Source organism: Balaenoptera physalus (genome assembly GCF_965194825.1).
Source record: "Balaenoptera physalus genome assembly, chromosome: 1".
Classification (NCBI taxonomy): Eukaryota; Metazoa; Chordata; class Mammalia; order Artiodactyla; family Balaenopteridae; genus Balaenoptera; species Balaenoptera physalus.
This window is the reverse complement of record NC_138882.1, coordinates 57,964,338-57,991,327: the sequence shown is the minus strand read 5'-3', so window position 1 is coordinate 57,991,327 and position 26,990 is coordinate 57,964,338. Positions and strand designations below refer to the sequence as shown.

Genomic DNA, 26,990 nt, shown 5'->3' with positions numbered 1-26,990 from the left:
AACATTTAGAACAGTGCCTGGCACACAGCTTGTGCTCTATGTGCAGCTATGATTGTTGGTGTTGTTAGTGTGGGGATGGTATTAGGGTCAATGTATAGATCAGGGATTAGGGCGAGCAAAGCCTGGCACACAGTATGCCCTGACTACAAGACGTTGTTCTTGTTATTACTGAAGTGTAGGTGAAATACAGAATTAGAAATGAAGAGGAGGGCCTCGAGGGAGTAGGAGCAGTGTCAGCAAAGACAGGAGGCAAGAATGCGCAATGTGTGAAGGAACAAAAAATTATCTAGTTCAGGTCCTCCGTACAGGAGGAAATCTCTCTTCTGGTTTCTCAGCTTCCTGTGGACTCTTAGAATCTGTTCAAAAGGCCGATTTCCATCAGCTAATCTCCATGGCTTGCTTTTGCATGTTTTTCTGGATGCAGGCCTCCTGGAGCATCTGCTCCCCATCACTCCAAGGATGGGTCTCCAGGGGATGTTCTGCTTCCCCCTGGGGCTCCTGTTTGGCTCTGTGCTCTTGGTGGCCTCAGCCCCGGCCACTCTCGAGTCTTCTGGCTGCAGCGAGAAGGAGCAACAGGTCACCGTCAGCCACACCTACAAGATTGATGTGCCCAAGTCCGCCCTGGTCCAGGTGGGGGCTGACCCTCAGCCCCTCCGTGACGATGGAGCCTCACTCCTGGCCCCAGGGGAGGCTGAGGAACAGAATATCATCTTCAGGCACAACATCCGCCTGCAGACGCCCCAGAAGGACTGCGAGTTAGCAGGCAGCATCCAGGACCTCCTGGCTCGGGTGAAGAAGCTGGAGGAAGAGATGGCGGAGGTGAAGGAGCGGTGTAGTGCCCAGCGCTGCTGCCCAGGAGCTGCTGGTGAGCTCACCACCTGGTATTCATTCAACAAACACTGAATGAGCACCTTCATGTGTTCCGTCAGCCTCATGAGCACCCCGCCTCTCACTCTGGGTTTTCTCTACGGGGTGCCACCATTGGCGCTTAGCTCCAGGGGTTATCTTCAAGCCTGAGCAGGGAGGGACCAGCAACTCTTAAAGTGAGTCTGGACTCTTGGGTCAGTGCTTCCGGATGAGAACGCTTTTGGGTGCAGTTTTACCTGGGGATCCAGTCTCTATTGTAAGGGAAAGCAACGGGTTAGACAGGAAAGCTCAATGGCCTTGGAGCTAGACAGGATTGGGTACAAATCCCAGTTCTGCCATTCTTTAGCTGTGTGACTTTGCGCAAATTCCTTAAGTTTCCTCAACTGTCCATTGAGGAGAATTCTATCAGCTAGTCTAGTTCTGAGAACTACAGATGATGTACAGAAGATTCCCGGCCATTAGCCAGAAACCTGTGAACTCTTTTATCAGTAATAAAGTACTACAATTTGATTTTACAAATAGTGAGCCCTCCCATCACCACATTTTTTTTTCAGCATAAACTGCCAGGCTGATCCAAATGATAATAAGCAGTGATACTTTGGCATATATTTTAATGCCTGAAGAAATCGCTACCGTTAAGAGCGCCTCTTATAAGCCAGACACAGAACTAGGCACGGAGGAGGCTGTCATGGATAAAAACAGCATGGAACTGCCCCTGAGGGACCTCGATGTCAAAAGTTTTTAGGAAGGAAAGAGGGTGTTCTGAGACAGGAGCTGGGGCTGGCGAAGAGACAGGGCTGACTGGCCCGCCCTCCAACTGCCTCTTGCAGTCTGCGGTTAGAGAGGGGAGCCTGGTTAATCCTTCTCCCATCTTCACCCCCATAATGAGACTGGGCTATTTTATAGCTTCTGCAGGTCCACTTTTCCAGGCTTCCATTTGGGATCATTTCCCAAGGACCCAGCCTTGCTAGGTCCAGCCCCCTCCAACCAAGGCAAGCTCCCACGCAGCCTGGAGCTCTCCTGCCTGGCCCAGGAGCCCTGTCCCTTAGTGTAAGCTGGCCCGCTGACATCCAGGTTGGAGCATTTAAGGCGCCTTCATAGAAAGGTACTAAACAATTAGCACCATTCACAGGGGAGGGAACCAAGAGAAGTCAAAGGAGCGCTCGGGATGAAAAGGGAAAGGCAAATGTGGTCCCTGTGGCTATTCAGGCATAAAATATATCAATAGATTTCGCAGGTCCTCCTCTGGCCCAGGTTGGAAAGGGCAGACTCCTTGTTTTCCCCATAGGCCCTACCCTCCTCCACAGAAAGAGCCGTGCAGGACCCTGAAATCACCAGCCTGCTGTTAGGGTCCCCAGGGAAGGAGATTCCCCGCTCACGAGCCCTCAAGTCCCAGCTGACTGTTTTCCTCTCTCGGGCAGGTCTGAGCCGCCATTGCAGCGGCCACGGGACCTTCTCCCCGGACACCTGCAGCTGCCACTGCGAGCAGGGCTGGGAGGGCGCCGACTGCGAGCGGCCCGCCTGCCCCGGCGCGTGCAGCGGCCACGGGCGCTGCGTGGACGGCCGCTGCCTGTGCGAGCAGCCCTACGTGGGCGCCGACTGCGCCTACCCCGCCTGCGCGGAGAACTGCAGCGGGCACGGCGTGTGCGTGCGCGGCGTCTGCCAGTGCCACGAGGACTTCACGTCTGAGGACTGCAGCGAGCGGCGCTGCCCCGGCGACTGCAGCGGCCACGGCTTCTGCGACACGGGCGAGTGCTACTGCGAGGAGGGCTTCACCGGCCTCGACTGCGCCCAGGGTGAGAGCAGAGAAGCGCCTTGGCCCGCCTCTCTTCTTAACTTGGCCCGGCGGTCCCCACGGCACCGTTTAACCATCAATTACATTTTGTCCTAAGAAGGGCACCCCCCCCACCTTTCGCCTACATCAGAATCCCCTGGAGGGCCTGTTAAAACACAGATTCCTGGGCCCCTCCCGGAGGTTCTGGTTCAGCAGGTCTGAGGGACGGCCCGAGAACTTGCATTTCTAACAAGTTCCAAGGCGATGCTGATACTGCTGGTTTGAGGGCCATAGTCTTACCTGATGGTGTGTGCCTGTGTTAGGTGTTACTGAATGAAGTCTTATGGCCCCTGCTCGGGCCCTAGCCCTGCTGAGGCTCTCTGCCTGGTTAGGGGAGGGTTCTGGTTCTAGCAGCCGGTAACAAAACTTGAGCTGAAATCCACAAAGCACAAGCTTTATTCAGTGGCCAAAGAATGGAGAAGTGGGAACTAAGTTCACAGATCAACTTCTCACACACCTGGCAAGAGAGATTTAATCCTAATGAGTAAAGACAAAGGGAGTAGGAGTGAGGCTAATGGTGGGGAGGCATATGCTTTAGTCTACCTGAGAAGGGGCAGTGCTTTTTCGAGGGAGTGGGGAGCCACTCTCTTTTCATCCTTTTTTGGTCCTTAAAGTCCCAGTCATGGCTGCTGGTAGGTGTGTCATTTAATATGCTAATGTAGTAAAATCAGCATAGAGTGAAAATCAGGGTCTGTCAGAGGTCAGATTCACCATCTTGGTCCCAGCTGGTTCCATCTTTTTTGTTTGTTTGTTTGTAGCTTCCTGTCTCATCCCTGGACCATTTAATTTAAAGACTTATGTTAACTCCTGCTGAAGGTGGAGGTTGGAGGGTTTTGAACAAAGACTTGGAGCAGCTCTGGCAACATAGGGGGTCAATATTAACTCCTAACCAGATAATAACTTTTGGGGGTCCACAATGGTGCCTTACACAGGCTCTGTATCCTCCACACCCACCGTCATCGTGTTAAGTATAAAGTAGGTGCTCAATGAATACGTATTGGCTATGGATTCCCACCGTTCTTTCCTCACCGTCTGCATGCTTGTTCCTGTTGTGTGTGCAGTGGTCTCCCCCCAGGGCCTGCAGCTGCTCAGAAGCACAGAGGATTCGCTGCTGGTGAGCTGGGAGCCCTCCAGCCAGGTGGACCACTACCTCCTCAGCTACTACCCCCTGGGGAAGGAGCTCTCTATCAAGCAGATCCAAGTGCCCAAGGAGCAGCACAGCTATGAGATCCTTGGCTTGCTGCCTGGAACCAAGTACATAGTCACCCTGCGCAACGTGATGAAAGAGATTTCCAGCAGCCCACAGCATCTACTCGCCACCACAGGTGAGGAAGCAGCCAGATGCCCCAGGTTTCCCAGTAGAGGCTCTGTTTTAAGCATTTTCTTCCATTGTCCTCACAAGTACCCTTCTACTACCCCAGGCCATTGCCCTGATTTGGGGTTTGGAAAACATAGCTGCTGCAATCCTAGGTTCTGAAGAAAAGTCTCCATTCTTGTTCCTCTCTCTCTCTCCTCCATGATTATTGGGTCCTCCAAACCAGTGATGGAGACTGCTGGTTTAGGGCTCACAGCATCTTCTCTATCCCTGAGATTAGTAAGGTCTGATTGCCCTGCACCCACATACAAGCAGCCGTGGAGTACACCTGCATCCGCAGGCCCTCACTGAGCCACTGCGACCATTCAGCAAGATCAAGCTGGTATGGATGGGGGTCTGCTGAAGTCACCTGTATCAATTAGATTCATCTCAGCAGAAAAGAGAGGGTACAAACAAGGTAGCTGAAGAAAGTTTAATGAAGAGGTTGTTTACAGAGGTATAGGTAGGGTTTGGATGACGAAACACTCTAGGACACTCTAGGACTAGCATCAGTGGGGATCCACCCCAGAAAGACCCAGAAAGGGCTTTAGGAGAGGGCTGCCTGATGGTAGAGGGATGCAGGCAGTCTACTGTGTCCCCACCAGGAGGGAGTGAAGGAGATCAGTTGCCCTCTTCTGGTGAATCTCAATGGCTGAACATAACCAGAAACCAGAGGTCCAGGGAACCAGGCTAATGCATTTCGTAGAGGTCATAATCTGGGATACAGAGCAGGAAGGAGGATGGATCTGGAGGGATGGAGTCTCCAGGGCACCACTAAATGCCATCAAAATGCTTGGACGGACAAGCATCATTGCTTATTCTTTAGAAATTCTTATTTTCTCATGAAAGTACTTGAGGCAGCCTAGATCTTCAAGGGTTTGGAGAAACCTAGTTGTTTGAGTGATTCGGATTCATTCCTTTTCTCAGCATACTTTATTGAACATTTACTATGTGCAAGGCACTGTTCTAGATGCTAATAAAAATGAGCTGCCTCCATCTTGCCCTAAACTCTTGAGGAAAATCCAGGGACATCCAGGTGGATGGGCTTTTGACATGCAGTGTCTTTGGAAAATCATCAGACTGCCTGTCCTTTTTGGTGGTAAGGGTAGAATAGGGTAGGGATAGCTCAGTGTTGGAAAGAGCCACGAAGGACTTGTCATGCTTGGGAGGGCAATTTGTGATTGCCTTTGTCAACGCCCTCCAGCCAAAGACCCCTCAGGGCACCCCTGTAGTTGAACAAGTTGGGTTTATTGATGGTTGCGGCATCGGAGCACACACACCATGGGGGACCATGGGTGTCTCAGGAAGACAGTGTAAGAGGGGACTGGTGTAGAAGTTGGGCTTGTGTTAGGTGATTTGGGGGAAGAGTTAAGGAAGCAGGGATTTGCTTTGGATTGCATGCTGTCAGGAACTGGGGGTAATCCTTTGATTGGTATCTTAGTGAATCTTATCTAGAAAGAGGGCAGACTAGATGGAGACTAAAGCTGTCATTGGTAAAAAAGGAACAGTCACTCATACCAGGTCAGGAGGGAGGGTGTTTAGTCATTTTTGTGAATTGGACAATGTTTCGTTCATGTTTTGCCTGGGTGCAGACGTGATCTTGGAATCGTCTTGTTTGGTCTTAATTTGGCATGGCCACAGAGCACCTTGTCTGCTGTTCATGTCCTGTGGAATTGTTTAGGTTCAACAGGAGAACACCAAGGCCCACCTATGAGAGCCGGGCCAGCTCCCAGCCGTCGGGCTCCTTTTCTCTTTCCCCATTTTTGTCTGTGGCTGCCTCTGCATTTAGACAGGACGGGGCTCACAGCCTCTCAATGAAGAGCCGAGACACCTGTTCTGGAAGTCTTAGCAACCCCTCTAGGCTTCTTGCTCTAGGGACTTGTAAAATCCTGTGACTGTGAAGTCATCTTTCTAATCTGATTCAAGTGAAACCCATTCTGGTTTGCTCCTCCGGGGAGCCTCAGCCGGAGAGACACTTATCCCCATAATCATCTTGAACATTTTCATTAAGATCCTGCTTTTTCACTTGTGAGCCATGTAGGGCCCCTTCTGTAATCCTTGAGTCACTTTCATTACTCGCCTCTTGACCTGTTCCCTCAAGGAATTCCCATCTTTGAGGGAAGAACCTGGAGGCGGGCAGGTAGAAGGCAGAGCTTGGGCAGGAGTGCTTCAGAGAAAACGCTCCGTGAGTTTCTTTATCCATAACAGAGGGAATCAGAAACATTCAGAGCCATGGGACCTTGAGAGCGTAGAATTCGCCCCTTGACTGATGCACAAATTCTCTGTCCTGCGTCCTTGACAAGGGGTCAGTCAGTCTGGTGGGAACACCTTCAGAACCAAGGCACTGGAGGTGAGGAAGGGGGCGAGGCTGAAAGTCTGGGGGCTTGTCCTTCCTGTTCCAAACTTCAGGCCAGGTGACATCGGCCTGGGATATGGACATTGGAACTCAGAGTGTTCCCAGAGACCCCAGACCCCTCTTCAACACCACCCAACGGTTCTTCCCACAGAGCCACATCAACCATCCATTCCTTTGTAATAAACATTATATTTTCATCTTTTTCTGAGTGGAGAGGTCAACATTTAGCCATTAATACTTTACTATGGGAGTTCCCTGGTGGTCTAGTGGTTAGGATTGCAGAGGCCTGGGCTTGATCCCTGGGTTTGGCTCAGTGTGGCCAAAGTACAAATAAAATAAAATAAAACACAGCACTCTCTTAAAAAAATACTTTACTATGCATAAATGTGCACAGTAACTCTCTTCCTTCACAGGATGGGCTGGTGGGGCAGCTGAGGACACCAGGTTCCTGGTGGAGGTGCTAAAATTTGGTAGAAGGTGCAGGAAGAATACTCAGAAAGACCAACTTAAAATTCTCCTACTTTATAGTTTTGCCTATGTTTAATCCTTATAGGAGAATTTGAGAGAAGGGGAAGGAGCTGTAATTTGGGAGACTGAGGAAAGAGCTGGTTGTATTACCAGTGTTATGCTCCAGAAAATTTGAAATGCATTTCCCAAACTCTCGGGCCTTGAGCTTCTCATCCTGAGGTTGAGTCTCTGGGGGCAGGGGCTCTGCAGCTAAAGGGTGGGTGTTTAGTTCAGAGCAGTGTGAACCCTGGCCGAGTGGGTTGGATGGCTGGCCTAGGAGGCGAGGTTCAGGGCTTGGCCACAGCAGCGGGGACAGGGAAGACTGCATGGCCTCTGATGGGGTGGGATGGGGAAGAGGCTTTCCCGAAGGACAGTCTATCCTCCATGGACAATGTGAAAACCAACAATTACTTGCTACTTTGGTAGTTCTCGGACACCTTCTAAGGACTGTGTCCTGGGGCTGCAGCCTGCTTTCAGTGTGTCAAGAAAGGGAGCTGACCTGGTAGCCAGTGTCTTGTTCCAGACCTGCGGGCCCCTGCTGTTCACTGCTTTCTCTTGCCCTCCCTGACCCCTGCCCTAGATCTTGCTGTGCTTGGCACTGCCTGGGTGACGGATGAGACTGAGAACTCCCTCGATGTGGAGTGGGAGAACCCCCCGACCAGGGTAGACTACTACAAGCTGCAGTATGGCCCCCTGACAGGGCAAGAGGTGGCCGAGGTCAGCGTGCCCAAGAGCAGTGACCCCAAGAGCCGGTACGACATCACGGGTAAGAGCCAACACTGGGGATGTGAGATGTTTGCTGGTGGATGCTGAGGCGGGGACAGTGTGTGCAGAGGGGACCGGCATCTGTAGCGCTCAAGTGTGCACAGAAGGTCCTGGGGCCTTGGGAATCACCTGAACCCTGACCCGGGAACTCCCAGAGGTGAGCCCACTCTGGGGGCCCGGGGTCTCTGCTCCAGCATTCCGGCACTGCCTCTGGAAGCTCGGAGCACCTGGGTAATAGATTACACATCCGAAGTGTTCTCCCGAGTCAGCTAACCCTCTGGAAGCCCCTGTCTGTGTCTCGGGGTGGATTTGATGGGACACAGACATTCCTTTTGGAAGAACTGTGTGTGTGTGTGTGTGTGTGTGTGTGTGTGTGTGTGTGAGAGAGAGAGAGAGAGAGAAATTGGTTGACTGAGGTTGGTTTGTTTGGCGCCATATGTGGAAGGAGTTGAGCTAGGCGGCCTGGGGTAGGGCGCTGCTATCCCAGGTGACTGAGCTAACTCTGGGAGAGCTGGAAATCAGACGGCTGCAAACAGAATGGGGCCACATAGGGCTGGGTAATGTCTTGTGACACCTGAAGTTTGTACAATTTTCAGTGTCCTCTTTAAGAAAAGTAATACACAAGCACGAATACCCGATTCAGCACATGGCCTTGGAAGGGGCTGGTGCAGGTGAGGGGCCCTGAGGCTTTTTAGCTACACGGTGAGTCCTCCTCTGGGGCCTTGTCCTGCCGTCTACTCCCTGCATCCTGTCTTGAGAGGTCATCTTGGGGTTCTCAATGTTTTGTGGGGTGGCAAATCACGTGTGTGCCTCCTACATGCTGCTGTTTGCCTGCGGTTCACCACCAGAGTCTGAATATTTGTGTCATGAGGAACAATCATTCAAGTTGCCGCTACAGAGAAACAACAAACAAAAATAAAGAAAAAAAGAAAAAGAAAGGGCAAATTAAAGCAAAGAAAATAAAGAGGGAAAAATTAAGCTAATTATTACAATGGGGAGGAAAGAAACTTTTGAGGGAAAAGGATTGTTGGGAGCAGAAAAATATTTGGGCTGTAAATACAATTGGGAAATAAGTTCTCAGTGGTCCAAGGAAGGAACTGGAACTCCATTAACTTCATCTCATCCACTCTGGCCCGCGCTTCCTGACTGATAAGCTCCGCAATGATGCCTCGTATTCCACTGGTCCTGCAGCTCTTTAGCTGCCTTAGGTAGATTGTAGTCTTGAGGAGAGAAGCATAGCGCTGTCCACACCCTCACAGGAGAAATCCTGGGGAAGAGCAGTGCTGGGGCTCGAGGGTCTGGAGCCTGTACGCACACCCAGCACTGGCTGCTTGTTTCTAGGTCTGCAGCCGGGGACAGAATATAAGATCGCAGTCGTCCCCATGAGGGGAGACCTCGAGGGCAAGCCGATTCTCTTGAATGGCAGGACAGGTAAGAACGACGGGGAGGCACTATGAATGCATCTCATGTTTGTGTTCTGATATTTTCTGGGCTGACTCCTCTTTGGATAAAAACTCTGGGATCTGTGTGTAGAGACAGTCTGTCTCTTTGTGTACTGACATCTTTTGGGGGGCAGGAGAGGGGAAGCAAACTTCTTCTATTTCAAATATTTTTTGCCATTGAAAATCTCCTCCAGGATCCTGGAGTCAAGGGGAAAGGCCATTTCCAACACCTTTCTGCTTATTTTAATAGCTTCAATCACTGGGTTATTTTTAAGGCATTTATTATCTTGGACCTAGGCACACAGCTCCACATTACTTAAGACAGGTGATTTATAATTTTTTTTCTTGTCATTCCTGTGGTGTTTTCATGACAAACACACTCAGGGAGTTTGCTTTAAAATGTCAAAAGATATTAAAGACTTTCACATGGGAGTAGCAATAGATTTAGCATCTGCAGATTGAGAAAATATACAGTGACAAACGTTGCTATAAATCAGTAACATTCGACGGTAAGTTTGTAATTTATTAATCAGAAAAGAATTTGAAATCCTTGTAGTTATATATGCAAGATATCCTATGTAAGTTTTAGTTTTTAGGCAGTGCTTGAGCCTGTATTGAATTGTGAGCCTCCTGCGGTCACCCTGTGCTCCTGCCAAGTCGAGTCGGGCGGTGGTGATCTAGAGCCTACAGCCACCCGCTAGAGGCTAATCCTTGGAGCTGGCAAAGAAGGGATCTTTGAATTTTGAGACTTCCTTGAAAAGTTTCGTAGTTCTTTTCAGTTCAGTCCTGGCAGTAGCTGGTTGGGGTGGTGAGAATAAGGGTGAGATGGTGCAAGAATTGAATTCACTATTTCAGCTGCCTAGTAGGTTGCATATCTGGAGTGTGAAAGAGTTACAGAGTTGGGCAATTATAAAGGATAAAATATACTTTAATTTTCAACCATACAGTATAGACTGTGCAGCCTGCCTGAATGGTGGACTAGTGAAACACATTGGTGAGTTGGAAAATGGCAAGTCTTTCCTTGGTTCTAGTGCCTTTCTCTTTAGCTGTGAATTAATTGAGAGCCTACCATGCACCAGGCATTATACCACTAAGCACTTCTCATAAATTATCTCATTTGGTTCGCATCATAATCCTGTGTGGTAGGTCCTATTATTATTTCCAAGTCACATGTAAGACAACTGAGGCTTGGAGAAATTAAGCTCAAGGTCGCCCAGCCGGGAAATGATAGGGCTGGGATTTGAACCCAGGATGTCCACTTTGGTGGACCCAAAACTAAAATGCCACCTACTTTTACTTCTCTGTCCATTATTTCTGGTTAATTTTCATACTGTTTACTCCGTAACTAAAAGAAAAAAAAAAATTCTGTGACACCTCATTGTCTTTGGATAACATAGACTTCTTTTATCTTGGCCGCTGTGGGCCCCTCCAACCTGGGCCATTGTTCTCAAAACTTCCCAACGGGAAGCCTTCCTGCAGCTGGACTGTTTTTGGGGCTCCCTAACACAGAAGGCTTATCTCTACCTCGTGGGTTTGGTCATGTTGTTACCCTTGCCTAGAAAATTCTCCACTGTTATCCCTAGCTATCAATTAATTCAGTTCAACAAACATTAATTGCAGAGTACCATTGGGTCCTAGAGACACAAGCCCTTTAGATACTTCCAAAGATGATGAGCCCTGGTCCCTGCCCTTCAGGGGCTCACAGCAGTAATATCACTCATCCTTCTGGGTCATCTCCAACGTTGGCTGCTCCACTGAGGCCTTCTAGGACAATATTAAATGGCAGCCATCTTTGCCTTTGAATTTCTAGAGCATTTAATTACATATGGCCTTGAATTGCTAGTTAACCTTCCAAGCATATTATCCCAACTAGAAGATGAGCATTCAAGAAATTTTTTTTTATTGTCAATTCTATTCTAAAAGCAGGATGGGATATTTTATTGGATTGCAAATAAATTTGTGTTATATGTCTTACCAACATGAAAATAAAAGACACAATAATTTCTAAGGTCAGGAAACACTCTCAAACCTGGCTAGACAATTAATGTAAGGGGTAAAAAAAAGAATGTCTCTTTTCCCCAGGTGTTTTGCATTCCATGAGATGGAAAAACACATTGGAATATAAGAATGGCATAAGCATGTGCAGGGAGGAAATGGCACAGTTCAAGTATTTTCCATTTAACGAGTCACTCAGTGGAACTAATACCAGGAAAGTGAAAGGCTCGATTGAAAATGCTCACCCTGTTAACATACTCAAAGTGCACTGAAAGGCACTTCTAGACAGGCAAGGCTTTAGAAACAATCAGTTTCCAGAGAAGCAAGCACCGGCCAGGCCAGTGTCTCCAGGGAGAAATGTCCCTGAACTCTTCCATCAGACCGTCACAGCCACTTCACATCAAATGACAAGAGAGGCAGGCCCCTAACTAAGAGGTGATGCTATCCCTTTATTCTTCATTTCTCCATCTGTAAAATGAAAGGTTGGACTAAATGCGTTTCAAGTCCCTTCTCTTATTTTTTTTATGATTATGATTTTTTAATCATGTCTATAATTCATGCCTTTCCATGGTGAGTCTAAAACAAAGGACCGCTTGCTTTGTTATAATCTCCCACGCTCCCACGCACAGCAGAGCATACAGCCTAGCATAGTCACTTGTTAACAATTTTCTCAGAACTTTTCCCCTTAGACTATGTTATGAAATAGAAGTTTTGGCGACTGTTATTATCCTTTTCGCTTTTTATTGCTTCCCAAACACAATGCTTCATTTTGAAATGGCCCAGCCCCCAAAACTTTCCTTCTCAAACTCCTTCATGTTTCAAGATGAGCTCCTGTCAACACTCAGAACTCCTGTCTCTCACAGCCTCCCCACACATACATCCAGTAGCTGAAAAACAATGAGGATCTCTAGCATTTTTGTGTTCTAGGTACCGTGGGGCTTCATAAACATTATCTTCGGTCCTTCTAATAACATTGTAAGCATTATTATTCCCATTTCACAGGTGAGAAAATTGAAGCCTACAAAGTTTAGGAGATTCAGAGTGAACTAGTGAATGGCATTTGAATTTAGGTTCGCTTTCCAGAAGCAAAGCTAGAGGATAGCAGGAAGGTGGGTTGATCTCTCTGCGTACATTCTCTACAAATGGTGCCTTTTGAGTAATTTTATTGCCACAATGAAAAGCAGTAGAGGAGACCTGAGAAAGCATAGCTACTATAGTCCAGAGGCACCTCTTCCGTGAACTCACCTTCAAACCAGTAGCATAGGCCCTGTTCCCCATCTCTGCCTCCAAACCCATAATATCCTCATGGATGGATTTCAGACCTTGGTTGTTCCATTTTCCACTACGCCAACTGGGTGACTCACAAGTGGCCGTTGCGAATGGAGAAGGCTGTTCCTAATGCCTGTGGCCATGGGCTGGAGTGTGGACCCGTGCTGTTGGGTTTGCCAGCATAGACTGAGGACAGCCGTGCCCTACCCAATCCTGTGGTGAATCTTGTTATAAAGTGGAATAATCCTTCCTGATGTGTCTAGAGCTCTTAATTAGCTTTTTCTATATCCTCAGTTTTGTAAATTAAATCTCTGACATGGGGCTTACCTTTATTCCAATACATGCACTCAAAAGTGAATCCTACCTATCGAGCCTCTTAAATCTTGTTTTAAATCTCCGTAACCTCAGTGGCCCTGAGAAAGGTCCCACCAGGGCAGCTAATGTCCAGCAGGTGGGAAGTTGCAGCCTGAGGAGGAAGCTGGGGCCGGGGCGGCAGGGCCTGTCTCCCAGTTGAGGCTGCTGCTGGGACTCCTCTAGGATCTGGCCAGCTGCTGCAGCTACAGGAAGACTTTGTTCCACGGCAAAAACTGTTTATGATCCTCACATTCCTTCCTGGCAGAGAGGGAGGTTTTGGTCCTGCTAAGCTGGCTTCTTCCAATGATGTGGCGTACTGTGCGGGGTCACAGTATCACTGAGGCTTTCCTTCTACATCTGTATCTTGGCGTCTGATTCCCATCCTGAAATTTATCAAGGAGAAGAGCAGCTCTTTGAAGAGCCTCCTGTTGACTTAAGTTGTCGTTGTTGTTAGGGAGTTGAGAGAAAAGGGGCAGGGAGTCCTGAGTTCCAGGCTGGCCCAGCCTCTCACTGGCTTTATGGGTTTGGAGAAGTCACATCTTCTCTCTGGGCTTGGTCTCTGTAACCCTGACATGGTATGATTCTATTTTTCCTTCGTACCTTCTCACTCTTCATAGCCAGGATGCCTTTTCCTGGTTCTCCTCCATTCCCGGGGGTTCTGGGACTGTTGGCGGGGAAAGGAGCTTCAGGGCTATGTGTCAGAAATCAGGCCTTGTGTCAGAAATCTATACTCTCCTGAATCGGTTCCCGTAATCACTGGTGGCAGCTTATCCCTGTTCAGCCAAGTGGGAAGGACTGGCCTCAATCCATAGAAAGTGATGGAAAGGCAACATTCAGTTTCTTCTTTGAGGGTCATTCTCTCATCTTTCTGATCTCTGCTTTCCCAGATGTTAGAGTACTATAGTGGCTGCCACAGAGCTAAATTGTGTAATCCCCAGAGGTAGCCCCTCATCTCATGTTCATTCCTATGTGCTTTTTATCTCTAAGAAAAGGTGTGTTACATAAGCTCACTTCTTGCAAATAACCTACAAAACTCTAATGTGTCGAAAAAAACCAGCTGCCATTGATTGACCACATACTATGTGCCAGGAGCTTTTCATACATTCCTCTATCAAACCTCCTAATAATAACATAATATTTCCTCCATCCACCCAGGTGGATGTGATGGATCTTGAGAGGGCTGCACACACAGGCAGCCCTGACCCTTCAAAGCCGTGGGCCTGTGCTGAGCGTCCTGGCAGCCGTGGTGGCACGCACTGACCTGGGGCAGGGAGAGGTGGTGGGAGGCACTTCTGGGACTGCGGGTTGTACAGATGCGGGAGAGGATGAGGGCCAGGGACTTCAAGAGGCAGGGCTCTCTGGGTGTTCCCCATCTTCACTTTTCCAGTCCAAATGTCCCCACTCCCGATTTGGCACCAGTTTCCCCCTATTGACATATCACCATTGGAGGCTCTCTTCGTTACCTCCCTGTCATGTGCGGAATCATGCTATGCACGGAAAGGGGCAACGGGATGAGGTGGGAGTCCTCTCCCCTGCTGTGTACACTTTCTCCTGAGCATCCTCTTAGAGCCTGCTCGAGCCCCCAGAGGCCCAGGACATGACCCTGTTGGTGTCTGTGTTCTGACTACACTGCCCTTTCATCCCAAGAGGCCCACTCTACCAAGTGGGTATGAGGTATGCCCAGCCCCTGTCTCCCAGAGGCAACAGTCTGGGACCATTTCCTCTTTCTAGTTGCCACTCCAAGTTCCAATCCACTAGTGCTTCTGGGTTTCAGGTCGCAAGAAGTTTTCAGATCATACTTTATCTATTTTATTTGTAGTTTAGTATTATCATTCTTAGTAGTGGTCGTAGTTCCATAAGAAGAGGCCGACGGTAGTGCCGCTTAGCCTATAGTGGTATAAGGTGGAAATGTGTAGTCTTTGGTAGATAGGACTGGGTTCAGATCTTGGCTCTACCAGTTAATATGTCCCATTTCTCTCCCATTGGTCTCATTCCTCTCCCTAGCTTCTACTGCAAACTCTGCCCTCCCTCAGATCTCCCCATCTCTGTAAATGGTCACCCCTTTCTGCAAATTGCTAAAGACCCAAACCAACAAGTCATTATAGCCCACATCAAATTCATGAGCAGATTCTGGCAGCTCTATCTTTGAAATCTCCCCAGCCCACTTTCATCTGCCACAGTTGTCCACGTTCCTGTCATCTCATACATAAACTGTGGTAGCAGCTTCCTAGGTGACCTCCACTCTTGACCTGCAATAGTCTGTACTGTCTGCAGCAGCCAGAGGGGTCCTTTTATAAAACAAGTCAGATCATGTCATTCTCCTGTGAAAACCCCCCAGAAGCTTCTCATCTCATTCAGTGCTAAAACCAAGTTGTTACAATGACTTTCAAAGGCATCCACTTGCCTCCTCACCTCATTGGCCTCACCTCCAGCCACTCGACCTCCTCACTTACTCTGTCCGGATGCACTGGCCTCCTGCTGTTCCCCAAATACATGGAGCAGGGTCTTTGAACTTGCTGCTCCCTCTGCCTGGAATGAGGTTCCCCAGATTGCACATGGCCCAATGCCTCATTTCATTTCAGTCTTTGCTCAGCTGTTACCTTCTCGCTGACCTTTCTTCTAAAATCACAAATATCTTTTGTTCCTCGCTTTCTAATTCCTTTACCTTGCCCTATTGAGCTTCCCAATACTATCCCCGCTTGTTTATTGTCTGGCTCTTCCAGGAGAACGTAAGCTCCCTGGTAGAGAGTCTTTATTCTCTTCATTGCTTATATTAGTTTCCTAGGGCTGCTATAACCAAGTACCAAAAACTGGGTGGCTTAAAACAGACATTGAGTGTCTCATGGTTATGGAGGCTAGAAGTCTGAAATCAAGGTGTCAGCAGGGCCACGCTCTCTCTGACAGCTCAAGGTGTTCCTTCTTTGTCTCTTCCAGCCTCTGGTGTTCATTGGCAATCCTTGCGTTCTTTGACTTGTAGATGAAGCACTGCAATCACATGGCTGTCTTCTTCCTGCGTCTCTTCATCTTGTCTTTCCTTGTATGTGTCTGCCTCTGTGTCCAAATTTCCCCCTTTTATAAGCACAGCAGGCATATTGGATCAGGCCCACCCTAATGACCTTATTTTAACTTGATTATCTCTAGAAAGACCCTATTTCTAAATGAGGTCACATGTTGATGTACTGCGGTTTAGCACTTAGACATACCTTTGCAAAGGGCGGGGGACACAACTCATAACACTGCTGAGTCCCCAGCTCCAAGTAGGCACTCAGTGATTGTTTAAAGAATGAGTCAGGAACTACCATTTACTATCTGTGTGACCTTGGGCAAATTATCTAATCTCTCTGAGTCTTGCATATAATTAGTGATCTAAAAATGGTAACCGTTATTAATTTCCCAAATTAGTACATGGAGAATCTGATAAATGCCTTATGTTGTTGCTATGAAGTCTGCTAAAGTAATATATGAAAAGCACCTGGCACTTAATATGTGGTCAGTAAATGGCAGTTGATTTATTAAATAACATATGCACTGTCTCTGGTGATGGAATGTATTTCATTTCCTTGCACACAAATAAAACATGGCCACTGTGCTTAAGAACGGTGCATTGTAGCTGATGTTAAAGAATGTAGCTATGTAAAGTTGTAACATCTCTGCTGGAAAATTCTTGGCCAAGAGAACTACAAGATGGGGAAGAAGAAAAATGCTTAGGTTTCTGAGAGTAAGAGACTTTTTTTTTTTTATTTTATTTTTATTTTTGGCTGTGTTGGGTCTTCATTGCTGCGTGTGGTCTTTTCTCTAGTTGCGGCAAGCAGGGGCTACTCTTTGTTGCGGTGCACCGTCTTCTCATTGCGGTGGCTTCTCTTGTTGCGGAGCACGGGCTCTAGGCCCGCGGGCTTCAGTAGTTGTGGCACGTAAGCTCAGTAGTTGTGGCTTGTGGGCTCTAGAGCGCAGGCTCAGTAGTTGTGGCCCACGGGCTTAGTTGCTCCGCGGCACGTGGGATCTTCCCGGACCAGGGCTCGAACCCATGTCCCCCGCATTGGCAGGCGGATTCTTAACCACTGCGCCACCAGGGAAGTCCAGTAAGAGACTTTTTTGTGTGTCTTTACCCAAAAGGATCCCGATCTATTTGTAAGTAGGGTTCTCAGGGCAAGCATCTTTATTAGTGACCTTGATGGCTGCACTCAGATGGTTTGCAAATGATAAGAAGCTGGAAAGGAAAGTGGCCATGTTGGATGAAAGACTAAATTATAAATGGAATCCATAAGATAAAATATAACAAGGATAATTGGTGGATCCAGGACATGTATTATATGCAAAAAATGGGGGAGATGTGGCTTAATGTGAAGGTTCTCAACCTCTGAGGTACATCAGAATCACCTGTAGAGTTTTGCTTACTTGTTTTTAAAATAGAGATATCAGGGCGTATTTCAGACATGCTGAAGTAGACCCTCTGGTGGTGGTACTTAGTAGGTGTCCAATGTTGGCAAAGGTTGAGAGCCCCTGGGGTAACTGGGACAAGTATGAAAAACTTAGGGATTTTTCTGAGACTGTGGGATGAGGCTATGTTATTGGGGGGTAAAGTGTCTGGGACATGGAGGGCATTTTGTTCTGGGTTGGTGCTTCTAGAATATAAAGTCTGCATGAGCAGGGATTTCTGACTGTTTTGTTAATTGGTGATTCCTGAGTGCCATCACATGGCCATGGCATGGGATGGATGCTCAGTGAATTGTTGAATGAATGAACTGAGTTTGGGGAATTTTTCTCTGAAAAGGGAAAGACAAGAGCATGTTTAGATGTAAGTGCCAGGTCTAGAAACTCTAAGTTGGAAGTTGGGAAGTTGATAGTATAAATTTATAACATAATATAGTATGATATGATATAATATAATTGTTTTTATAAGTTGGAAGTTGGGAAGTTGATAATATAAGTTTATAATATAATATATATAATTAATATAATATAATATAATAGTTTTTAACTTATAAGTGCATAAATTAGCGAGGTGAAGCTGTTTGATTAAAGGAGAATTAGGAAGGAGAATGAGAATTATTCTTGAATACTTGCTGGATGGTGTCCAGGAAGAGGAATTAGGTGTATTCTATATGCCCACCGAGGGTAGACATACTCGAAGGAGTAATACTTCAAGTGGCCACACTTGGAGGAGTTTTCTCTAACGTGCTCAGTGATTATAAAATGGAAGTCCCTCAGGAAGACCTTTCTCAGCTTAGGGTTCAAGCAGAGGCCAGTTGTCCACCTGTCACAGATGATGGAGAGGGCTTCTTGCATTGCATAGACTATAGAATCAGGTCACCCAGATGCACTCGATCTTGAAACATTTGTGATCTTGATCAGCCAGATGCCTTCTCTACTTTTTCTTTCTCATATATTTTTATGAAGAAATTGATAGTCCAACCAATGTGGTCACTGATCGAGTGACAGAAGACACAGCGATGGTCTCCTGGAACCCAGTCCAGGCTGTCATTGATAAGTATGTGGTGCGCTACATCTCCACTGACGGGGAGACGAAGGACACAGCTGTGCACAGGGAGCAGAGCAGCACCGTCCTGACGGGCCTGAAGCCGGGAGAGGTGTACAAAGTCTACGTGTGGGCTGAGAGGGGCAACCAGGAGAGCAAGAAGGCCGACACCAAGGCCCTCACAGGTAACAGAAGGATGGGAGTCTTCTCTCATTCTTACTGTCTCCCATCTCTAAATAAACAGGTTTCCTCATGGCAAGGAGAAGATTGATTTTTGAATCAGGAGGCTGATGCCCACCTAGCATCAACTTTTTTGTTTGCAGATGTGGGGGTGTGGGGTTGCAAAAGCAATTTCAAATTTCATAATTATGAATTTTTTCCTTTTTAACCTCAAGCAAAAGAGACCATCCTTTTTATTTGATACAGAAGGTCATACTTATTTGGGTTGGAATTCCATATGCAACTCCCTTGGAGTAGAGGAGCACTGTCTAATTTTCATGTTTTGGACGTTAAAACTCAAAACATTTGGCTGACAGTGAATTTGAATGCTCATCTCAGTTTGCAGTGACTGTACAGGCATGTTGCCTGTAACCTGGAGCTCTCTTTCAGACCATGGAAATGGTTTCCCTCTTGAGTCAACATTTACCAAATGTACCAATTCTGACTTGAAGCTTTCAGAAACTGTGAGGGCTCCCTTACTCCATCCAGTTGTGTTCTGCTCGGCTGGGGCCTGCGGGTGTCCTGAGGCTGCATGGGGGCGTATCCCAGACATTCCTTCTGCTTAAAACCTCCTCTGGCGCTGTCCTTGAGTTCAGAGAAGCCTAATTCTGGAGTCCACTTGAGGTTCCAAACAGTTGGCAGGAATCATAGAAAACAGTTCACTTATTGACTGGCCTTTGTTGTGGACACTTAGTGTAGAGACTCTCAGAGAAGCTGATAATTGGTTAGGAATATCGTTTCAGAAGCTTGACTGTCCAAGTTTTAATCTCAGCTCTACCATTTACTAGCTGAGTGATTTGGGGCAAGTTGCTTTGACTCTGTTCCTCAGATTCTTGTCTGTAAAATGGGGCATATGAATGTCTACATCACTGGGTTAGTGTGAGGGTTACATGAGTTAATTCATGTAAGTGCCTGACATAGAGAGTGCTACATAAATGATAGTCATGCTTATTTCTTAAAATGTGTCTTAGTCTGTTTGGGCTGCTATAGCAAAATACCATAGACTGGGTGGCTTAAATAACAGAAATTTATTTCCAGCAGTTCTGGAGCCTGGAAAGTCCCATGATTTGGGTGCCAGTTGGTTCATTTATTGGTGAGAGCTCTCCTCTTGGCTTACAGATGGCCACCTTCTTCCTTACATGGTGGAGAGAGGAAGTTCTGGTCTCCTCTTCTTCTTAGGAAGGCACTAATCCCATCGTGGGGGCCCCCATCCTCATGACCTCTTCTAAACCTAATTACCTCCCAAAGGTTCCACCTCTAAATACCATCAAATTGGAGGTTAGGGCTTCAACATATAAATTTTTGTGGCGGGACACAAACGTTCAGTGCACAGAAATGTTAATCTGCATTTGGCCTTGAAGCACTTTGTGTTGCATAGCCTCCTGGGGCCAGATGGGCCTTGTCTCCTCCAGGGGAAGGAGAAGTTAACAGTAAGGATGGTGAGACCTAGATTTGTTTAAAGTCGAGGTCAGGAAACCTTCTGTAAAAGGCCAGATAGTAAATATTTTCAGCTTTGGGGACCATACAGTCTCTGTTGCAACGGCTCAACTCTGCCATTGAAATGAGAAAACAGCCATAGATAGTATGGAAATGAACTAGCATGACTGTGTTCCAATAAAACTTGATTTATAAAAATAGGCAGTGGGTCAGATTTGGCCCATGGGCTCTAGATTACCAGCTCCTGGTTTATATTACACACGGCCCTCCATTCACTAGGATTTTGAGTGCTGTGAAAAGAAAGAGCATGTGGGTCAGCCTTTTTAAGACAGTGGAAGTTGGAATGGAGACGAGGCTTCCCCTTTCACAGGTGGGCGTGGTGCAAGTAAAGCACCCCAGATCACGGGGAGCCACTGGGGTGTGGTATTGCTGGGGGTGTCAGGCACAGAGCTAGGCTTTGGGTGTACAAAGGTAAAAGCACAGTTTGTGCTCATATGGCATTCACAATCCTCTGGGTAGAGGAGACAAGTGAAAAAGACAAACTGCAGTGAGTTATGTTCCAGAGCAAACAAATAACCCTGGAAGTATGGGAACCTGAAAAAAAGTGGGGGTAAGAGGGGTCACGGCAGCCTATAGGAATAGGTGACGCCTGAACGGAATCTAGAAGGATGTGCGGCTGTTAGCAGTGAGAGCAGCATATGCAGAGACCTAAGGTGTGGGAATATGACAGCTTGGTTTTCTGTCATGTCTTAATATGCACTTATGTTAATAATGTCATCTTTAGTGGTGTTTATGGTGGGTAGGTCTGTGAGAGGGTGGAGTAGGGAAGATGAGGCTGGGGCGTTGAAGCCAGCATAGAATCCCAGGATAAATTGTTTGTCCTTTCATGTCAGCTGTCTGTGTGTCTTTCATGTCAGGTGTCCTGTGCTCCTTCTAGCAAGTCCTCCCTTGGCTGTGTATCCCACTGAGCTGGCCTGGCCGAGCTGGCAAGTGATGGTGCACAGGTTTGAAATGCAGCTGCTATCACAGAAAGCTCAGTTTTTCAAGGAGGTGGTTTTTTTTTTTTTTTTTAAATAAATTTATTTATTTATTTATTTATTTTTGGTTGTGTTGGGTCTTCGTTTCTGTGCGAGGGCTTTCTCTAGTTGCGGCGAGCGGGGGCCACTCTTCATCGCGGTGCGCGGGCCTCTCACCATCGCGGCCTCTCCTGTTGCGGAGCACAGGCTCCAGACGCGCAGGCTCAGTAGTTGTGGCTCACGGGCCCAGTTGCTCCGCGGCATGTGGGATCTTCCCAGCCCAGGGCTTGAACCCGTGTCCCCTGCATTGGCAGGCAGATTCTCAACCACTGCACCACCAGGGAAGCCCAAGGAGGTGGTTTTTGAAACAGGATCATAAAGGCATGCTAATCATTGCACCCAATTCCTTGTAATTTTGACTTTTTAAGAGTTTTTATTTTTGAGGAGAAAGTGATATTTCATACCTCAAGTGACATTAGTAATAAAAAAGAGCTCATATATCAGCACTTACTATGCAATATCTCATGTACTATTCACCATAACCCAGAAGTAGGTACTGATAGTTCCTTCTTTGTATAGATGAGGAGACCAAGACTTAAGTTATACAGTTTGTCCAAAGTTAGCAACCAGGAAATAGGGTAGCCCACGTTTCAACCCAGTTTAACTGCATAGAAACCCAGACAGATTCTACAAGTTGGATTATTTTTATCAGCCTAGACCTCAAATACCTTCACTTTAAAAGTCTCCCATTTCTATGGCCTCAGACATAATGTTTTATATGGAAAGAACTGACAGGTCCTACTTCTGGGATATTTTTCTTCCAAAAGAAAATGTTAGAGCGGTTGCACAGATTTATTGAAGTATAATTGCTTTCAGGTACAAGGAGCCAGGAACTAAAAAGAGTGTATTATGTAAACCCAGGGTAAAGGAGAAATTTGTATATGAAGACGAATTCTTTTTATCCAAAGGCAACTTGTGGAAAAAGTTTATAGAGTTGAGACTGAATATTGGCTTTGTCTGAATGCAAATAACTCATTCTTGGAAATTTCAGACCGCTTGCTTAATTAAACCCTTAAGTTATCCCAACCATTGGCATATAACAGACTCTGAAATTTGTTGAGGTCATCATTTTGGTTGTTTGTGTGCTGGCCTTTCACGAATTACAGAGTTGGCGAATGATACACTCTTTCATCTTTCTTAAAGAAATTGACAGCCCCCAAAACCTGGTGACCAACGGGGTGACAGAGAACACGGTCACCGTCTCCTGGGACCCAGTGCAGGCCGTGATTGACAGGTACCTGGTGCGCTACACCTCTGCTGACGGAGACTCCGGGGAGGTTCCGGTGGGGAAGGAGGAGAGCAGCACCGTCCTGACGGGCCTGAGGCCGGGCGTGGAGTACACGGTCCACGTGTGGGCCCAGAAGGGGGACCAGGAGAGCAGGGAGGCCGACACCAAGGCCCCGACAGGTAATGGATCATGCATCATCACTGTGTCACTGCTAAGCTGATGTCCGTCTAGGTTGGTTTTCCTTCTCTGACCTTGGCTGAAAGGGAGGCTCAAGGATGAGCAGGCTGGTATCCTTGCATAGTAAATTGTGTACCCCTTTCTTCCATTGAATGGCTTCTCTTAGAATGCATAGCTTGTCCTGTTTGGTTAAAGACCAAAGTTTGGTCTTTAAACATTGACATTATTGCTCATTGTCCTTTGTTCTCTGCCTGTGCACCTGCTTTGTTATTAATGCCTAAAGGCTTCACCTTCATAAAGAATAAATATGAAGAAAGCACAAGTAACTATCATGCTGAGGGATGGTTGATCCAAAACCAAATTTTCTTTGCTCCTCACCGGTTTAAAGCCTTTCTGTGAAAGACCTACAATAACAAACCCAAAACAATTAAGAAAATGGTAATAGGAACATCCATATCGATAACTGCCTTAAATGTAAATGGATTAAATGCTCCAACCAAAAGACATAGATGGGCTGAATGGATGCAAAAACAAGACCCATATATATGCTGTCTACAAGACACCCACTTCAGACCTAGGGACACATACAGGCTGAAAGTGAGGGGATGGGAAAAGATATTCCATGCAAATGGAAATCAGGAGAAAGCTGGAGTAGCAATTCTCATATCAGACAAAACAGACTTTAAAGTAAAGACTATTCCAAGAGACAAAGAAGGACACTACATAATGATCAAGGGATCAATCCAAGAAGACGATATAACAATTGTAAATATTTATGCACCCAACATAGGAGCACCTCAATACATAAGGCAAATGCTAATAAGAGGGGAATCGACAGTAACACAATAATAGTAGAGGACTTTAACACCCCACTTACACCAATGGACAGATCACCCAAGCAGAAAATAAATAAGGGAACACAGCCATAAAAGGGGAAATGGACAACCTGGAAGAAATGGACAAATTCTTAGAAAAGCACAACCTTTCAAGACTGAACCAGGAAGAAATAGAAAATATAAACAGACCAATCACAAGCACTGAAATTGAGACTGTGATTAAAAATCTTCCAACAAACAAAAACCCAGGACCAGATGGCTTCACAGGTAAATTCTATGAAATATTTAGAGAAGAGCTAACACCTATCCTTGTCAAACTGTTCCAAAATATAGCAGAGGGAGGAACACTCCCAAACTCATTCTATGAGGCCACCACCACCCTGATACCAAAACCAGACAAAGATGTCACAAAGAAAGAAAACTACAGGCCAGTATCACTGATGAACATAGATGCAAAAATCCTCAATAGAATACTAGCAAACAGAATCCAACAGCACACTAAAAGGATCATACACCATGATCAAGTGGGGGTTATCCCAGGAATGCAAGGTTTCTTTAATATATGCAAATCAATCAATGTGATAAACCATATTAACAAACTGAAGGAGAAAAACCATATGATCATCTCAATAGATGCAGAAAAAGCTTTCGACAAAATTCAACACCCATTTATGATAAAAACCATCCAGAAAGTAGGCATAGGGGGAACTTACCTCAACATAATAAAGGCCATATATGACAAACCCATAGCCAACATCATTTCAATGGTGAAAAACTGAAACCATTTCCTCTAAGATCAGGAACAAGACAAGGTTGTCCACTCTCACCACTAGTATTCAACATAGTTTTGGAAGTTTTAGCCACAGCAATCATAGAAGAAAAAGAAATAAAAGGAATCCAAATAGGAAAAGAAGAAGTAAAGCTGTCACTGTTTGCAGATGACATGATACTATACATAGAGAATCCTAAAGAGGCTACCAGAAAACTACTGGAGCTAATCAATGAATTTGGTAAAGTAGCAGGATACAAAATTAATGCACAGAAATCTCTTGCATTCCTATACACTAATGATGAAAAATCTGAAAGAGAAATTAAGGAAACACTCCCATTTACCAATGCAACAAAAATAATAAAATACCTAGGAATAAACCTACCTAAGGAGACAAAAGACCTGTATTCAGAAAACTATAAGACACTGATGAAAGAAATTAAAGATGATACCAACAGATGGAGAGATATACCATGTTCTTGGATTGGAAGAATAAACATTGTGAAAATGACTCTACTACCCAAAGCAATCTACAGATTCAATGCAATCCCTATCAAACTACCAATGGCATTTTTCACAGAACTAGAACAAAAAATTTCAAAATATATATGGAAACACAAAAGACCCTGAATAGCCAAAGCAATCTTGAGAAAGAAAAACGGAGCTGGAGGAATCAGACTCCCTGACTTCAGACTATACTACAAAGCTACAGTAATCAAGACAGTATGGTACTGGCACAAAAACAGAAATATAGATCAATGGAACAGGATAGAAAGCCCAGAGAAAAACCCACGCACATATGGTCACCTTATCTTTGATAAAGGAGGCAAGAATATACAATGGAGAAAAGACAGCCTCTTCAATAAGTGGTGCTGGGAAAACTGGACAGCTACATGGAAAAGAATGAAATTAGAACATTCCCCAACACCATACACAAAAATAAACTCAAAATGGATTAAAGACCTAAATGTAAGGCCAGACACTATCAAACTCTTAGAGGAAAACATAGGCAGAACACTCTATGACGTAAATCACAGCAAGATCCTTTTGGACCCAGCTCCTAGAGAAATGGAAATAAAAACAAAAACAAATGGGACCTAACGAAACTTAAAAGCTTTTGCACAGCAAAGGAAACCATAAGACGAAAAGACAACCTTCAGAATGGAAGAAAATATTTGCAAATGAAGCAATGGACAAAGGACTAATCTCCAAAATATACAAGCAGCTCATGCAGCTCAAATCAAAAAAACAAACAACCGAATTCAAAAATGGGCAGAAGACCTAAGTAGACATTTCTCCAAAGAAGATATACAGATTGCCAATAAACACATGGAAAGATGCTCAACATCACTAATCATTAGAGAAATGCAAATCAGTAGTACAATGAGGTATCATCTCACACTGGTCAGAATGGCCATCATCAAAAATCTACAAACAATAAATGCTGGTGAGGGTGTGGAGAAAAGGGAACCTTCTTGCACAGTTGGTGGGAATGTAAATTGATACAGCCACTATGGAGAACAGTATAGAGGTTCCTTAAAAAACTAAAAATAGAACTACCATACGACTCAGCAATCCCACTACTAGGCATATACCCTGAGAAAACCATGTTTCAAAAAGAGTCATGTACAACACTGTTCATTGCAGCTCTATTTACAATAGCCAAGACATGGAAGCAAGCTAAGTGTCCATTGACAGATGAATGGATAAAGAAGATGTGGTACATATATACAATGGAATATAACTCAGCCGTAAAAAGAAACAAAATTGAGTTATTTGTAGTGAAGTGGATGGATCTAGAGACTGTCATACAGAATGAAGTAAGTCAGAAAGAGAAAAACAAATACTATATGCTAACACATATATATGAAATCTAAAAAAAAAAAAGGTTCTGAAGAACCTAGGGGCAGGACAGGAATAAAGACGCAGACACAGAGAATGGACTTGAGGACACGGGGAGGGGGAAGGGTAAACTGGGACGAAGTGAGAGAGTGGCATTGATATATATATATACACTACCAAATGTAAAACCGATAGCTAGTGGGAAGCAGCCGAATAGCACAGGGAGATCAGCTCGGTGCTTTGTGTCCACCTAGAGGGATGGGAAAGGGAGGGTGGGAGGGAGATGCAAGAGGGAAGAGATATGGGGATATATGTATATGTATAGCTGATTCAATTTGCTATACAGCAGGAACTAACACACCATTGTAAAGCAATTGTACTCCAATAAAGATGTTAAATAAATAAATAAATAAATAAATAAAGCCTTTCTGTGGTGCTTATTTTTGTTTCTGCTCTTTGGATGAGCGTTTTATGCAGAAATAATAACGTTTTATTAGCTCAAACTAAGCAAATGTCTAGTCACTTCTAGCCTCCAATATGTATCATTTTAGTAATTAAGATGTCTACGTCCATGCAATTGTACGTACTTTATGTAACTTTAAACCTGCTCCTCTCCATCAGCTTGGGCCTTTGTGGGCTAACTGCCTGCCATTGAAGGGGGCATGCTCGGCTTCTCTTGTATTTCCAGTCCATTCTTTAAGCGCTGTCCTTCCAGAGTGCAAACTCGAGTTCCTGGCCCATTTATGTTTGGTACGTGGGAGGTAAGGGGTGTCGGGAGGAGGAGAGGTGAGGGATCTTGCTTGACAGTAATAGTCACGGCTGGCTTGGGTCTGTCATGGGGCCTAACAAGGGTTAAAACTAACTTTCCCTTCATGGAACACTTCCTTGTGTTCTTCAGAGACACCTCATCTGTCCTCTTTCACTGTAGTGATTCTGTAGATACATGCATGTCTCCTACTGGTCTCCTACTCCCCTCTGCCCATATATCTGGGGGTGCCCTCCAGTGCCCTTCTCTGGTGAGGGGTGAGGTGACCCCACCTCACCCCTCTGGGTGATCCTCTTGGACAGCTTCTAAAACAGTCCCAGGCGGGCTCTCCTTCCTTCGGCCCACATCTGGTCCATGGGGGACACACATGCATCCTTTGTCCGTGCAGCCAGATGTATGGGTCTGTTGCAATGCTGCAGCC

The 26,990-nt window shown here is 45.9% G+C and overlaps 1 protein-coding gene across 1 annotated transcript in view; it reads left to right on the top strand.

Annotated features, from left to right (window-relative positions):
- The first annotated feature begins 371 nt into the window (after positions 1 to 371).
- Positions 372 to 26,990, top strand: part of TNN (tenascin N) — a 204,934-nt gene continuing 178,315 nt past the window's right edge. The window contains exons 1-7 of the mRNA XM_082439418.1: positions 372 to 865; positions 2,289 to 2,663; positions 3,763 to 4,026; positions 7,499 to 7,684; positions 9,025 to 9,114; positions 18,141 to 18,404; positions 22,095 to 22,358. Coding sequence (XP_082295544.1) covers positions 460 to 865; positions 2,289 to 2,663; positions 3,763 to 4,026; positions 7,499 to 7,684; positions 9,025 to 9,114; positions 18,141 to 18,404; positions 22,095 to 22,358 — 1,849 coding nt within the window. The 5' untranslated portion in view covers positions 372 to 459. The remainder of the gene's footprint in view (positions 866 to 2,288; positions 2,664 to 3,762; positions 4,027 to 7,498; positions 7,685 to 9,024; positions 9,115 to 18,140; positions 18,405 to 22,094; positions 22,359 to 26,990) is intronic.